General features: G+C 35.6%; 1 protein-coding gene across 2 annotated transcripts; it reads left to right on the top strand.

Moving 5' to 3' along the window:
* Window positions 1-1,889: 1,889 nt before the first annotated feature.
* Window positions 1,890-16,231, top strand: LOC127873653 (intraflagellar transport protein 43 homolog A-like). Of its 2 annotated transcripts, XM_052417543.1 has the most exons (10): window positions 1,890-2,010; window positions 3,548-3,646; window positions 4,711-4,781; window positions 6,730-6,765; window positions 8,264-8,365; window positions 11,043-11,089; window positions 11,409-11,481; window positions 13,534-13,609; window positions 14,725-14,787; window positions 15,946-16,231. In XM_052417543.1, the coding sequence occupies exons 1-10, from the start codon at window positions 1,969-1,971 to the stop codon at window positions 16,075-16,077; spliced, it is 741 nt and encodes a 246-aa protein (XP_052273503.1). In that variant the 5' UTR covers window positions 1,890-1,968; the 3' UTR covers window positions 16,078-16,231. The 2 variants fall into 2 exon arrangements, with proteins under 2 accessions (XP_052273503.1, XP_052273504.1); XM_052417544.1 differs by lacking the exon at window positions 8,264-8,365.
* Window positions 16,232-16,832: the final 601 nt, after the last annotated feature.

The raw sequence follows: 16,832 nt of genomic DNA, 5'->3' as shown, positions 1-16,832 counted from the left end.
ATATCTGCCTATAATAGGCCTTCCTTTAATAGTCAGCAATTGACTGTAGGAAGTACGAAGTAGAAGTAAGTCCATATAAATCATGTGACATCTAGGCTTATTTTGTTTTCACCTTCAGCGCATGATTTAAACAAAAATATAAGAGAAAAACTGTACTATGTTACATTTCAAATATCAAACCCCTGACCCTTGCAGTGTCAAAAAAGTTTTTTTAAGTTTATCCATAATAATTTCACAATTCTATAGAAACATTTAAGCCACAACGTGTGTCAAGTTATGACCACAGGAGCATGATTTGAACATACTTAACAGAGGACCACTATAAGACGTAATATGACAAATGACAAATCTATACTATATTAATGTAAGGAAAACAAGAAACCCGTTTGGCGAAGCCAACTTTGACATCAGAGGCATGATGGGAACAAACTTGGTAGAGAACCACCATACAATGTTGAACATCAAAATTAATATCAAACCCCTGACCCTAGTGGCTACAGAGATTTTAAAAGGTTTTTACTTAGTAAGTCTATTTAAACTTTTAACCATTGGGCTTGGCCAGGTTTGACCTCCGAGGCATGATATGAGCAAACTTAGTAGGAGGTAATCATACTATGATACATGCCAAATACCAGACCTCAGCCTTGCAGGCCAGTTACATTGATGAAGATTTAAAAAATACTATATACATGTACACATAAGGAAAACCAGAAAATCCCAGGGTGAAGCCAATTTTGAATCAAGGGGGAGTATTTTAACTAACTTTGTACTGGGACACCATACAATGTTTCACACCGAATAAGAAACCCTCGAACTTTGCAGTTCCATACAATATTGTTTAAGTTGTTTACTATGTAAGTCTGTAAAAATCATGTGGCCCCTGTGACCTGGCCAGTTTTTAACCTAGTGACATGATTGAAAAAAACGTCTTAGATTACCACAAGACAATGATTCACCCCATATAAGTCCTAACACGTGTGGTTTCAGAGATTGTTTAACCTTGTCTTGTGTTTAATGTGTTTCAAGCTCCAATGACCGACATATGCAATGGATCAATACGATTTGAACTTCTTCTTTTTTCTTCTTTTATAATAATGGCTATGTTCAATACTGATACATTATGGCCATGCGTGGGGGGTTAAAAAGAAATAGATTGATAGGTTTCTCGAGTTACTCAATCCACTCAGGGAAATCCTATCAACAGTGATAAAAAAAGGTGCAAAACCTAACACCTTAAGCCCTTAAGACTTAAATATATACATATACAACTGTGCATGTGGTGAGAATATTAGTAGAGTTAAAAACAGGATAAAAGCAGAATCATGTGATCTAAGGAAGGAACACTGATGTAGACAGCACTGATTTAAATCCAGGGATCGTATCAGCGCTGACTACATAAGATGGAAGTGTGTTCCATTGTACAACTGTTCTTGGAAAGAAAGAAAATTTGTGGTAATCAGCTGTACTTGTTGGTATTTGGTATGCCATGTGATGGTGATGGCGTGAGTGTCTAATGTATGGAGTGAGATAGTGTAGGGGATTGACATCAACATGGTTATATACTATTTTATAGAACAGAATGAGTCTAGCTTGTTGTCTTCTTGATTGCAAGGTATTCCAATTCAAATCCTTAATTATATTTGTGACCGTGCCCGGTGTCTTGCTGTAATTATTTGTTACAACTTTTAATGAGGGTAACTAAATGATCAAATGTATGAATTGTTATTGTAATCAGTCCAGTGGTTCAGTTATTTGAAGGAAAAAATAAAGTCACGCAAGTAAGCACGGACTGACGGACGAAGTCAACCACTGTATGCTTAAATGTGCTCGGGAGGGCAAAGATATTAGAAGTTGACGACAACGTCAGGGACATTCCATATCACAAGTGTATCTTAATCTTAATTACCTCCCTTGACAAATTCCTATCCAATGTAAACAATTGTGCACTTTTAATTTGACAACACTAAAATGAATGAAGATATAGGTTTCGATAACGACGCAAGCAAAAGGGTAAAAACAGATTTCATTGACCTCCTGAAAGTAACAATCATCTCTGTGAAAACTAGGGAGCATGGATTATTTATTAGATGGATAAATATGATACAAATTTCGGACGCTTTCGTTCGGATGAAATGCTTTTCGTAGTAGATTAAGATATATCGTTATTCAACTAAAATGTTCAAATATCTATATCTGCATTTTAAATGTATTCCGTAAGAATTTAGTATGTTTTGTCTGTGTTTTATAAACGGAAAACATTTTAGCAATGTAACAACAGCTTGACTTAACACAGGTAAAAGAAAAAATGGAGAGACATAGGGTGGTTAATGTTGCATTTGAACCAAGAAGTCAAACCCACAATAACCAGCTCGTAGATTTACAAAGCTATGGAAGCATATTGTAACCACTACACACATGAACATATCTGACTAGTCCATATAAACGGACTCCCAGAGCCTGTGATAATTTTTGCTATGGCGGCTCTGGCAGTCCATTTGCACCCCTATATAAACATGGGTGCAGTTCACCGCAGAGATCCGTGCGCTTCACTTAACAGACATCGTTCGAGACATATTGATAAAAATAATGAATAAACTTAATAAACATGTTAAATTTACCTGAACAGCAACGTATGGACGTTATCCTTTGCATGCACCCTAATAAATACAACAATGTTTCAACACACTATTCTCGTTGACATTTTTATGTTGAAATTTGAAACAGTTTTTCTGTGTCGAATTTTCGATATCGTTGTCGACTTTAATAGGCTCCATCACATAACCCGACGTGCAAAATATTGGTGTACTGCAACCTAACCAATATTGCGTCAATTTTCCAATATGGCGGATACAGCGTAATTAAGAAAAACTAAGTCAATAAAAAGCAATTATTTATTGCTTTAATGGTACCATTTGGATGAGTTTGTGGTTTAGACAGGTAAACTTAAATAAGTTCTTGCAGTTTCAGTGTTCCTTAACCCTTGCATTGTTGATAACATTTTGCACCCATGGACAAGAGAGAGCACATTGCAACTCTCAGCAGCCCATTGGGTTATAAAGCTGAGAGTTGAATTATTGCAACTAATATCTGACTACTGTTAATGTCCAGCCCTGGGTAAAGAAAACTTGCAAAAAACTAATTTATCTGAATGTGAGAGTGCTGTATGCTCCTATTTCAATTTCAGTGAATCAGTGCTTCTGTTAATGCCAATAACCATGTGTAATTTTAAAACTAGTGGATGTTGCTGGCAGGTTGTTTCATGTGGCAATGATTGCATGTTTTTTGTTAGTGTGCTGATAAAACAGCAAACAGCTTTTAATATGTATAAAATATATTATTGCATTCAACTGTAAGAAACTTTATATTCTTTAATTATGTCTGAACATAAAAGGATGCCCGAAAATAAGTATTTTGTGCAAACATGAGGATGTTAAAACATTTAATGTAGAGTAAATTACGGTGACCTAAACTTCATTTTTTGTCCATGGAAATCAAATTGCAAGTTATATTAGAATTTTAACAACATAAGTGGGTTTTTTCTCTGTAGGATGCAAAAAAGGGTCGTCGGGCACAGCCAGCCAAGGCTCCAGCCACTCCGGAATTTGAATCCACAGGGAACCAGTCTCCTCAGAATACTCATGCAGAGGTAGCAGTCGTGTCAATTGGTCTCTCCCCACTTAATGAGATTCCCTTTTGTCCTCTGTACTTACATCTATCCGTCATTTTGTCTATTAAACTTATTTGTGTTGCTTGAATGATACTTTTGAAACATATAGACCAGCATGCAAACTTGCAAACCTACATTTTTGGGTTCAGCTATTATGCGAAGAAATGGAAACCTTTTTAAGTAAACAATTACATTGAAGAACTTTTCTGGCCCAAACCTCAATAAGTATTGTTACTTCAGGATTTAAACTTTAGATACATATTTACCAGCATGTGAACAATCACAGCTATATTGTATGATTTGCATGTGTTTGGCGTTCTGGAATTATGGCCACTTAACATTAAATAAAGTACTTTCCACTTGTGTCGCATGGAGCTCAAGCATTTACAAAAATATTAACAAGCATAATTTTGAACTTGCTTTCCTCCATATTTTGAGATACCTCCATATTTTGAGAAGGATATTATTACTATAACAAGACTCATGGCCCCTTTCTTATTTAAAGATTATATTTTTAACTTTTTTCACACAAAACTAAAAAAGGATTGCTGTTGATGAGCTGAAAATTTATAAAAACATTAATCGGCATGTGAATAATTACACCTCCATGTTTTGGTTTGTACATTTTTAAAACAACCCAAGTTTTGGCCCATTTTTATACAATTTTATTTTACAGTTAATAAACTTGTGACCCCAAAAAAGTATGTTTCAAATAAAATTTTCCCAGTTTCATATTCAGTTGAAATCCATGCATGCTTCCCAAATTTGATTTGTTTCTGTTAAATTGTCAAGTGTTGTTGTAAAGGAAAAGCCAGGTATACTGGGACTTCCCATCTATGGGAAATGGACCATTATTCTGACATAATACATGTTCCTTTCGACCGCTGTAAAACATAAAACAGATATTCCATTTGATTATCTGAAAGGGATCCTTCTGTTATATTTTGTGTAGCTATTGACCTAATAAGGTATAACTGACGAATACAGAACTAATACAAGTCCATGTATTTTGTACATATGAAATGGTCCTGTTACTGCTTAAGGCTTCAGATGATGGTCCACCAAAGCCCAACAGAGTATCAGGCTGGGGAGAGGATGCACCCAAGCGGCCCAGGTTTGTGTAGTCTGTCTGCCATTGTTGTATAGGTTACTTGAAACTTCATGATCTACATGAGCTCTCTGTTAACTAAACATATTTACCTTTATTTCCACATATAAATGTATGTATATATGTGTGATCATAGCAAACAAGGCTGTAAAATACTAAATCTAAAACAATTTATTCAAGCTTGCAAAGCCTTAGTCTTATTAAAATATCCCAAGTCAGCTTCCTTATTCGCTTAATATATTTTGTTCACCATATTGTCAAACTACAACACATTGGATATAATAGTTTGTTCAAATATGTTTCTTGTCTGTTCACTGTCCATACTAAACTATTTAACACATAATATTTATAAGAATTACTTTGATAGTTAAGTTTCGTATTTTATTATAATTAGATAAAACATGCAGAAGAAAACTTCACTAACAAATTAGGTGTCCTCATAATATTGTTGCAATAGGTCATTATGATTTTTCATTCCTATAATAATGTGTATGGTTTTAAAAAATACCAGCTTTCTTTGTCAACTTTGTACATTTATAAATGGTATTAATGAGAACACAATTTGTCTGTCGGTCGGCCTGTCTGTCCCAAAAATTTCATCCAATCTTCACCAAACTTGGTCGGAAGTTGTATCTAGATGATGTCTCGGTCAAGTTTGTATATGGGTCATGCCGGGTCAAAAACTAGGTTACAGGGTTCACTTAGTGAGTTTTAAACCGAAAGTTTGTCCGGACCTTAACTATGTCATTTATCGTTAGATTTTAAAATGAATAGGTACATTTGTTCACCATCATGGGACAATGTGTCATGCAAAAGAAGTATGTCAATATCACCAAGGTCAAGGTCACACTTGTAGTTGCCCATAAATGAGCTTGTCCGGGCCATAACTTTGTCATTTATTGTGAGACTTTAAAATCATTTGGCACATTTGTTCACCATCATTGGACGGTGTGTCATGCGAAAGAATTACGTCGATATCTCCAAGGTCAAGGTCACACTTTGAGTCAAAGGTCAAAAATGGCCATAAATTAGCTTGTCCGGGCCATAATTATGTTGTTAATTGTGAGATTTTAAAATATTTGGCGCATTTGTTCACCATCATTGGACGATGTGTCAGGCGAAAGAATAAAGTCCATATCTCCAAGGTCAAGGTCACACTTTGAGTTCAAAGGTCAAAAATGGCCATAAATGAGCTTGTCCGGGCCATAACTATGTTGTTCATTGTGAAATTTTAAAATCATTTGGCACATTTGTTCCCCATCATTGGACGGTGTGTCATGCGAAAGAATTTCGTCGATATCTGCCATGTCAAGGTCACACTTTGAGTTCAAAGGTCAAAAATGGCCATTAATGATCTTGTACGGGCCTAAACTATGTCATTCATTGTGAGATTTAAAAATTACTCAGTACATTTGTTCACAATCATTGGACGGACGGTGTGTCATGCACAAGATTACGTAGATATCTCCAAGGTCAAGGTCAGACATTGAGTTCAAAGGTAAAAAATGGCCATAAATGATCTTGTCCGGGCCATAGCTATGTCATTCATTGTGAGATTTTAAAATTTCTCAGTACATTTGTTCACAATTATTGGACGGTGTGTCATGCGAAAAAATTACGTCGATATCTCTAAGGTCAAGGTCACACTTGGAGTTCAAAGTGAAAAATGGCCATAAATGAGCTTGTCCGGACCATAACTATGTCATTCATTGAGAGATTTTTAAATGACTCTGTACATTAATTTTGTTCACAGTGATTGGACGGCGTGTCATGCGAAAGAATTCAAAGGTCAAAATGGCCATAAATGATAATGGCATAATAATTCTTAAAAATTGCCATTAATTAGGTTCTCTTGTTTTGTGAAGACAGCATGCAAAATATTCTGTGTCAATGCAGCATGTGGGGGTATATGTCACGCCTGTTAAAAAACTCTAGTTTGTTTTGTATTTTTCAGACGTGCACCTGGTACAGGAATGGAAACATTTGAAGAGTAAGTCTTTTGGTTATAATTATGATAAGTGTTTCTTTGAGTCTTTATTATAGTAATTTAGCAGTTAGATGTTGTTTAGACGCATAGTGCATTTATTAAAGTATTACATATAAGCTTCATTATGAGAACATGGGTCGTATGCCATATTCGCAAGTCTAGTCAAGAGTAAGATCTGATGTTTAGACCAAAAAATCAAACATGACTTAAGTGTGGGCAGGTTAGCTCCTGGCGAATGCGCAGGCTGCTATGCAGCTACCCTGGCTGCATAAAGCGGAAAAAAACGTTTTTGCATGGCATTTAAAGGAAGGATGGTCAATATTTGGATCCGGATCATCCATCTCAAATGAATTGAAATCAAGCACTTAACTTTTTGTGGTACCCAGTTTAACATTTGTCTTTTCATCCATGTTAGACTTGTAATGTATAATCTATTGGCTTACGTCGATGATAGAAAATATAATATATTAGGCTGGGTCTATTGTATTTAACTATATACAATGTATCTCTTAAATAGACATTAATTTGCCCTTTAACAAATTAAGGCTCTCCACGGCCAAGAAAGTCCCCCAAAGGTACATTTTTAGCTATGTTATGGTGATTTTGCAAAATTTAAGTTTTTATAGATTCCTGCACATTTTTGGGCAAAATTAAAATAGTACTCACCATCATTCTCAGCACAAATTGCACATTTTAGTTGAGAAACAACATTATTGTTGGCACTCTGAAAATACATTAAATGAAAATTAAACAGAAGTATCCACCAAGACATTTTTTAGTTTTAGTAATAACAAGAGCATTGGCATTTGCCAAGATCAAGGTGGACTTTGTTATTTAGCATTTGAATTATCTTGAATTCAGTATTTTTCTTAGTGGTATTTATTTTTGTCTATTAAACTTTTTGTATCAATGAATATCATGGCTTTATTATGAAACTATTGTATTTGAGCCGTGCTCTGTGAAAAGGATGTTTAATGCTTGTGCGTAAAGTGTCGTCCCAGATTAGCCTGTGCAGTCCGCACAAGTTAATCAGGGACGACACTTTCTGATTTTATGATATTTTCTGTGTAAAGAATGTCTCTCAAATCCAGTTTAGGCTGAAAGTGTCATTGCTGATTAGCCTGTGTGGACTGCACAGGCTAATCTGGGACGACACTTTACGCACAAGCATTAAACCCCCTTTTCACAGAGCACGGCTCATTTATAAAAGAAATGTTAAACAGGTACAATTGTTTAACATTAAAACCCTAAAATGTGTGTGTGGATTTTTCGTCTTCCGTTTTGACTTCGATTAGTGTTATGCTACAACGAAATGCTTTAATGGCTTAACATTTAGTAAAAGATTGCTTAACTTTCATTTTGAAATGTTATTGCATAAACTGGTATTTGTCTTGAAGTGTTATTTGGTTAATTAAATTTTTTTTTTGTGCAAACCACATTTACCATATTTGGTGTGCATGTTTTCATTTGTCGTATTCCGTGTTCACTACTGTGTTTGTAGCGAGATATTTCAAGGACTTGATATTGAGTCAGAGATGGCTAAGATTGCTGACCGCTCTCGTCGTTCACGTGGTCAAAAATCTGGATGGCAAACAGAGGCTGAGTTGGGTCCCATTTGTTCCCCATATCACGTGTGTCTCCCTATGTTTGTGCCCTGTTTCAATGCATTTTCCCAACTTGTGACCTTGCATCTGGACCCTGATTTTCTTTAATATTACACTTAATGAAAATAGTATGTGTTTAAGTGTTTGGTAATTGCATTGCTTTCATTTCAGTTGGTATATTAATGTTTTCATGTTTTTGATTTGCCAATAAATTGTAACAAGGTGTCAGTCTAAGAATTTTGTCGTAGGTTTGTTGTTTCGACCATTCTATATTTGAATATTGGATATATTTATGAATAATATATTTGTTTAAAGCATTTTGTTTTACTTTCGTGATTCAATCTCTGACTTGGAGCAATATAAATTTTCTTTTTCTAAGTAAATAAAACAAAAGTATTTTTAGAAAGTCTGATTTTTTTCCAGGAAAAAAGGGTGAGTAACACCTGGTTATAAATATGAAAGGGTTTATGTACTTGGAGACATGAGTGACCAGATATTTCCGTTCATAACATGGTATAATTGGAAGATGAAATTCAGCAGGATGGCTTTAATGGAATGCTTCATATACATATGTATGCTTGTTGCAAATTCATAGTAACAAATACTAAGTTATGTGGTATATAGCATGCTATATTGCTTGCATGGTGCGTATCAATGCTTTTCACACTGAAAGCAGTTAACTTACTACTCAAAGATGATTATATCCTACGTGTTTGTGAGCACATTGGATTTTTCAATAGTACAATAAAGCATGGGTTTGTTACAAAATTTCATTCCTGGTTGCTAGCACAGTTGTTATAGTGCTGGACTGCAAATTCATTGTTCTTGAAATTATTAGTCCTCTACTGGTGAAACCAAAATGGGACTTATGGTTTGCGCTCTGTGTGTCTGTCAGTCTGTCACACTTTTCAGGGTTTACAATAACTTTAAAAGTTCTTCATATTTTTTCATGAAACTTGAAACATGGACAGATGGGAATAAGGAGATTATGCACGTCATTTCATTTTGTTCCTACATCAAGAATTCTGGTTGCTTTGGCAACAAATAGACTAGAAAAATTGCTGAAAATGGTGGATCCTGCGATTACTTTAAAAGTTCTTCATATTTTTTCATGAAACTAAAAAATGGACAGAGGGTAATATTGAGATTATGTACGTCATTTCATTTTGTTCCTACTTCAAGAATTCTGGTTGCTATGGCAACGAATAGACTAGAAATATTGCTGAATATGGTGGATCCTGCGATAACTTTTAAAGTTCTTAATTTTTTTCATGAAACTTGAAAACATGGATTGATGGCAATATGGAGAGGTAGGGGACTTTTATTGCTTGGCAATAGTCTTGTTGTTTTTTTGCCATCCTCCACCGCCTTGTGAGTCACCGAGGGCAAATTGTAATTTACTGGTATAACAAAGTGAACAAACAATTGGTGAATCAGGGAACTCAGGACAAGTGTGAGGTGGTTAACCCTTTACCACTTAAAAACGTATTTAACCCTCTACCACTTAGATACAAACTTTTTGTGCATTTGAACTCCCTAAGAAAGATAAAATTATTTAAAAACCTTTCTTACTAGATTCAGGTTTTAAAGGCTTCATTTCCAACCCTTAGATACTGATGAGAAGCAAGCAGAATAAAACCTGAACAGACTGCAAGTTACTCGCAGGCTGTTCTGGTTTTATGCTGTTTGCACAAAGCCATTTTCTCTTCGCTTCTGAGTGGGAAAGCGTTAACTGACCTCCGTGATATTAACTGAAGTTGAGTTGAAGACAGCGAAAATTCCAAAATGAACAAATATGAACCAAAAAAGTTTCTATCCAATGAAAAAAACTTTTAAAAGTAATACATGATGAAACAAACTCTTTAATTAAAAAAAGGAATTACACAAAAATGCAACTGTTCATAAAAAGAACATGTTCAATTTGTATACCCCTTTCCTGATGTTTGTGTATGACATTGTAAGCTGCATGGATGGTTTAATGTCTTAATACACCCAAAATAATGATGTGTGGAAAATGCTTTGAATTGTTCTCACATTTACCTGATCTACCAGCACCATTCGCACATGGTCACCTAGTGTATAAAACTGGTTGAAGCTTTTAAATTGTAACAAACTGGCTACTAAATTTAGCATAATTGTAAAAATTTATTGTTTCTGAACAACATGTGTTCTGGTTGAATTGTAGACTTTCTATAATCATTTCAATGCTAAAAGGACTTGGCATGGAGAAAATGGATTCATTCAGTTATGAAATGTATACTTATACATTGATGGACATAAAAAAAACATATTCACTACTTTGATCAAATAAAATACAAAATAAGAAATCTGATCAAAGCACAAAGTAAAAAACAAACATCTAAAGTGAGTATCCAAGTCATGACTTTGGAGCCATATGATGAAAAGACCATAGACATTGCTGATATTTTTGGTAAATAAACCTAATCATGGATATAAAGAAAAGTCACAAGTAAATATGAGCTCACCTGTATAAGGTATATTGATTATTTTTAATCAGAATAATATGATAGCATGTTCGGTGACTTATTGTTGTGTTTGTTTGTGTAATGTCTAATGTAGTTGTTTCCAAATCCTAATATTAGAGTAAAGCTGCCTTATTATTTGATTGAGTGTATCTTATACCTGTTGTTAACTATTTGCTGTATATTTGAGCAGTGAAAGATTGAGGCCCCACACTCCGGAAAGCGAAGGATCAGACAATGGTAGGGTTTACGTTTTTAAACCTTTAATACAACTTATGACTATTTGTAGATCTTTATTGTCTCCAGTGTATCAAAAGCAGGAAACATCATACAATATGTCTGGCTTGTCCCAACATAGTGTTTAAAATACTTGCAGCACTTGTATAGTAAAGTAAGTAATAAACAGAAATGTGTCATCACTTACAATGAAACTCTATTGTTATGCTTAATTTGTGAAATTCTGTTGTCATCACATAAATACAAAATGATTTTCTGATGTTTTATTTAAGCATTTTGTCATAGATGAGTTTTTAATTTATTAGCTCACATTTTTTTGCAGACATTCCTGTGATACCTGACTTGGAAGACCAACAGGAGGAAGATATCACACAGACCATAGCCAGTGCTCCAAAGTAAGTGACATTAGACCATAGCCTGTGCTTCAAAGTAAGTTACATCAGTCCATAGTCAGTGCTCCAAAGTAAGTGACATCAGTCCATAGCCAGTGCTTTAAAGTAAGTGACATCAGTCCATAGCCAGTGCTCCAAAGTAAGGGACATCAGACCATAGCCAGTGCTCCAAAATAAGTGTCATCAGACCATAGCCAGTGTTTTAAAGTAATTGACATCAGTCCCTAGCCAGTGCTCCAAAGTAAGTGACATCAGTCCATAGCCAGTGCTCCAAAGTAAGTTACATCAGACCATAGCCTGTGTTCCAAAGTAAGTGGCCAGTGCTTTAAAGTAAGTGACATCAGTCCATAGCCAGTGCTCCAAAGTAAGTAACATCAGACCATAGCCAGTGCTCCAAAATACTAGTACGTGTCATCAGACCATAGCCATTGCCCCAAAGTAAGTGACACCAGTCCATAGCCAGTGCTCCAAAGTAAGTGACATCAGTCCATAGCCAGTGCTCCAAGGTTAGATACATCAGACCATAGCCTGTGCTCCAAAGTTAGTGACATCAGTCCATAGTCAGTGCTCCAAAGTAATTAACATCAGTCCATAACCAGTTCTTCAAAGTAAGTGACATCAGACCATAGCCAGTGCTCCAAAGTTAGTGACATTAGTCAAAAGGTAGTGCTTAAAAGTATGTGACATCAGTCCATAGCCTTTGCTCCAAAGTAAGTGACATCAGTCCATAGTCAGTGCTCCAAAGTAAGTGACATCAGTCCATAACCAGTGCTCCAAAGTAAGTGACATCAGTCCATAGCCAGTGCTCCAATGTAAGTGGTATCCGTCCATAGCCAGTGCTCCAAAGTAAGTGACAGCAGTCCATAGCCTGTGCTCCAAACTAAGTGACATCAGTCCATAGCCAGTGCTCCAAAGTAAGTGACATCAGTCCATAGCCAGTGCTCCAAAGTAAGTGACATCAGTCCATAGCCAGAGCTCCAAAGTAAGTGACATCAGTCAATAGCCAGTGCTCCAAAGTAAGTGACATCAGTCCATAGACAGTGCTCCAAAGTGAGTGACACCAGTTCATAGTCAGTGCTCCATAGTAAGTGACATTAGTCCATAGCAAGTGCTCCAAAGTAAGTGACATCAGATCATAGCCACTGTTCCAAAAAAAGTGACATCGGTCCATAGCCAGTGCTCCAAAGTAAGTGATATCAGTTCATAGCCAGTGCTCCAAAATACTAGTGACATCAGTCCATAGCCAGTGCTCCAAAGTATGTGACATCAGTCCATAGCCAGTACTCCAAAGTAAGTGACATCAGTCCTTAGCCAGTGCTCCTAAGTAAGTGACATCAGTCCATAGCCATTGCTCCAAAGTAAGTGACATCAGTCCAGAGCAAGACTAAGTGCTCCAAAGTAAGTGACATCAGTCAAAAGGCAGTGCTTAAAAGTATGTGACATCAGTCCATAGCCAGTGCTACAAAGTAAGTGACATCAGTTCAGAGCAAGTGCTCCAACATAAGTGACATCAGTGAAAAGGCAGTTCTTAAAAGTAAGTGACATCAGTCTATAGCCAGTGCTCCAAAGTAAGTGACATCAGTCCCGAGCAAGTGCTCCAAAGTAAGTGACATCAGTCAAAAGGAGTGTTCAAAGTAATTTATATAGCCATTGCTTCAGAGAAAACATATAGCTAGTGCTATGAAGTAAGTCATATAGCTTATGCTTGCAAGTTAATTATTTTAAATTACGTGAAATTAGAATCGGATGTTTCCACCAAAATACCTTGAGCAGATTTAAGTGATGTTCATCAGAGAAATTATTGATACATACATGTTATGTAATTCAACTGTTAATCTGCAGCCTCCCTCTGTGAACAAAGGGTTTAATGCATGTGTGCAAAGTGTCATCCTTGATTAGCCTGTGCAGTCGGCACAGGCAAATCAAGGATAATACTTTCCCTTTTCCTTGTAATTTTAGTTTAAAGGTAATCTGTCCACGACACTTTATGAACACGCATAAAACCCCTTTTCACAAAGTGAGTCTTATTTGTATTGCATGCCTTGCCTCTTTTAGTGTGGCAGTCAACAGGGTGGCCACGTACAAGGAGCTGGATAATGACCTGCTTAAGCAGGCAGCCTTTCTCACGCTGGTAGGGCAGGCACTGTCAGATTGAGATGTGTCAGTTATTCTGTTTACATTGAAATGGGCCTTGCTTTGGGAAAACAGGGCTTAATGCACGTCGGTAAAGTTTTGTTACAGATTATCGTGTGTATTCCGTGTCATCTCAGATTACCCTGTGCAGACTGCACAGGCTCTTTTGGGACAACCCTTTACACCCATGCTTTAAGCCCCCTTTTCCTAGATTGAGACTTAAATAGTTATGTAATATTAAAGGGGCCTTTTCACAGATTTTGGCATTTTTTAACTTATTCATTAAATGCTTTATATTGATAAATGTAAACATTGGATCGTAAAAGCACCAGTAAAAAATCAAGAATAAAATTAAAAAAAGGAAAAGAACATTGCACGGAGCGGGTTTCGAACCAGTGACCCCTGGAGTCCTGCCAGAGTCCTGAAGTAAAAACGCCTAAGCCTACTGAGCTATTCCGCCGAGTACACATTCTAGACGTATTTTATACCTTATATAAGCAATCTTCGTAGTTTCACAAAATTTAACGACAAAAACAGAACTCTCCAAATTATTCAATCGTTTCGCGTTGCAACGCTTTATAATTTTTAGGTTTAAAAATCGTGAAAAGATGCATATAATGGCTATATTAGAGCATGGTAAATGTTCAGTATTACTGTTTCCTCACAAATATCAAAACTAAAACGAAAATTTGCGGATCTGAAACAACTTTTTTCAATTTTGTCAATTTACCAAAGCGTGAAAAGATCCCTTTAAAACCTTTTCTGGGACTGACATCACTCTAAGTCAAATAAATCTGGCCTTAATGACAAGTTACAGTTTGTATATGGTGATTAAGATATTAAGTCGTGTTAAAACTTACTGTACTTACATCTCTTCATATATGCATTTAAAAAAAATATTTTAGATATATTTGCATTTAAAATTTAGTTACATTTTTTTGGGGGGGATTGGTTCATGCAAAGTTTAAAGACGAGCAATGTATTAATAAAGGTTAAAGTTTAAAGTAACATCTTCCATCTCTGTTAACATTACAATAAAATATTAATATACATGATAATAATAAAATATAAATGTACATGTATTTAAGATCCTTTTATTAATTTTGTTTCCAGGATGGCGAGATAGATCTGAAATTACTGACCAAGTCCCTCTCCACAGAAGCAGACCTCGTCGAGGTAACTGTGTTTATTCTCTTTTTTATACACTTGGGACAATTTCAGCAGCCTTCTGAGAAAACTGGGCTTAATGCATTAGCGTAAAGTGTAGTCCCAGATTAGCCTGTGCAGTCCACACAGGCTAATCAGGGACAACAATTTCTGCCTCAATTTGATTTTTGCTAAGAAGAGACTTCATTTAAACGAAAAATGTCATAAAAGCTGAAAGTGTCATCCCAGATTAGCCTGTGCAGACTGCACAGGCTAATCTGGGATGACACTTTACGCACAAGCATTATGCCCAGTTTTCTCAGAATGCATCTCATTTAGTCATTTGGGATTAAGGTTGATCTGGCTACTATTTGGATACTTAACAGTAAACAAATATGTCTCACAAATGTTCTTGCAATAGTAAGGTACTATTTAATAAGAAAAAAGAAAAGAGAACAGTCCTAATGTGTGTGGAAAATTTACAAAATGATTGCAAAGATAAAGAATTGTGCATGGTGTTGTGCCCATTAATTGGAGAAACTTTGCCAATAAAGCCAATGATCGTATATGCATGCAATTGTCTGCAAAACAGTTATGACTGATTTCATAGTAGATACATATTATATATGCATATATATTAATTTGTTTGTAGATACATATTATATATGCATATATATTAATTTGTTTACAAATGTCAGTCATTGATTTAATGCTGTTTTTTTCGTCAAACAATTGAATGAAACAAATTTAAGCACACATTCTGGGTCAAACTTATTGCTGAAAAATGATCAAACACATTGTATAATAAGCAGCGTAATAGCCTAATATGTTTTAGTGTTATGATCCTAGATCATAAGCAATCAGTCTTTTAAAGCTATGTGTTCTTGTTTATGTCCAAACAGTGTTCAATTTATCTTCCCTAGACCCAAAGAAATAAAAGTGGGAAAAGAAGTCATTGTATCTCAAATATTAAACTAAGTCTTACAATAATGTTTATATCTTCCATAGGAACCTTGAGTGTGGTGTAGTGGATATGATGTGCACCTAGTGTTCAGAAGGTCATGGATTTAAATATCACTCTGGGACTGTTGTCCATATTTTCTTTTAAGTAACCATGTACAGGCTGTACTCAGGAAATGATCTCCTGTGTTACCCATAAGTATTAACTGACCATGAATGTACTTTCAGGAGGACAAGCCGTGGGACTGGGACAGGTTGTTTACTGAGGTGACCTCTGAACTCCTCACTCAGTGGGAGAAATCTGATGGGGAGGTGGGAGAGTCAGCAGGGGAGACCAACCAGCAGCCCATCACTGCCTAGCAGACCACACTGGATCCTACCACATGACTTGTTATCAAATACCAGGATGATCTATGTTTGATTTAGTATGGATTTCTATGTTTACAATATTTATACTAAGCTATTTATGCTTTGTGTTACTTATTTTTATGTCCAATAAAAGACATAAACATTTCTCTTGAATTGCTTTTTGACTTAACAATGTTTGAGGACAATGTTTATTTCCACTTGCATGTCTTCATTAATTGTGTGTAAAAGATTTGGGGTTCCTAAATGCATTTCATAGACCGTTCCATGGTGACCCAAGATTTAAATGTTTCCTTTAAAATGACAAAGATTGAAATGCCAAGAAAATCATTTTATAGATAATACAAAATGTATTATATACACGCACATGTTCGGCTATGTGTATCAGTCATTTAAACTGTATGTGTTACACTGATGTATTCTGATTGGTGTATGACACTATTTATTTTGGCACGATGGTTATATAACATTCTATTACATAACGTTAACGTTCCGATACAATATTATGCCGACTCTGATAACAATATAGCCATATTGTGTTCGAATACTTATTCGAATCTCTCTTAAAACAACTGGCAATCATAAAAAGTTTAAAAAATAAAATAACACAGATTCGGCATTCAGGAAAGATGCGGCACTATATAGTGCAATATCAACCTGACTCCAGTCATAATCAGCGATGTTTACCCGTTTTAAGTGGACAATATCTTCATGGAATTTTAACAACCAGTAATCACTAAAGAAATTCT

This window comes from Dreissena polymorpha, chromosome 3, assembly GCF_020536995.1.
Source record: "Dreissena polymorpha isolate Duluth1 chromosome 3, UMN_Dpol_1.0, whole genome shotgun sequence".
In the NCBI taxonomy this organism is placed as follows: domain Eukaryota; kingdom Metazoa; phylum Mollusca; class Bivalvia; order Myida; family Dreissenidae; genus Dreissena; species Dreissena polymorpha.
Note: the sequence above shows the minus strand (reverse complement) of the source record. Positions and strands in the feature narration are given on the sequence as shown.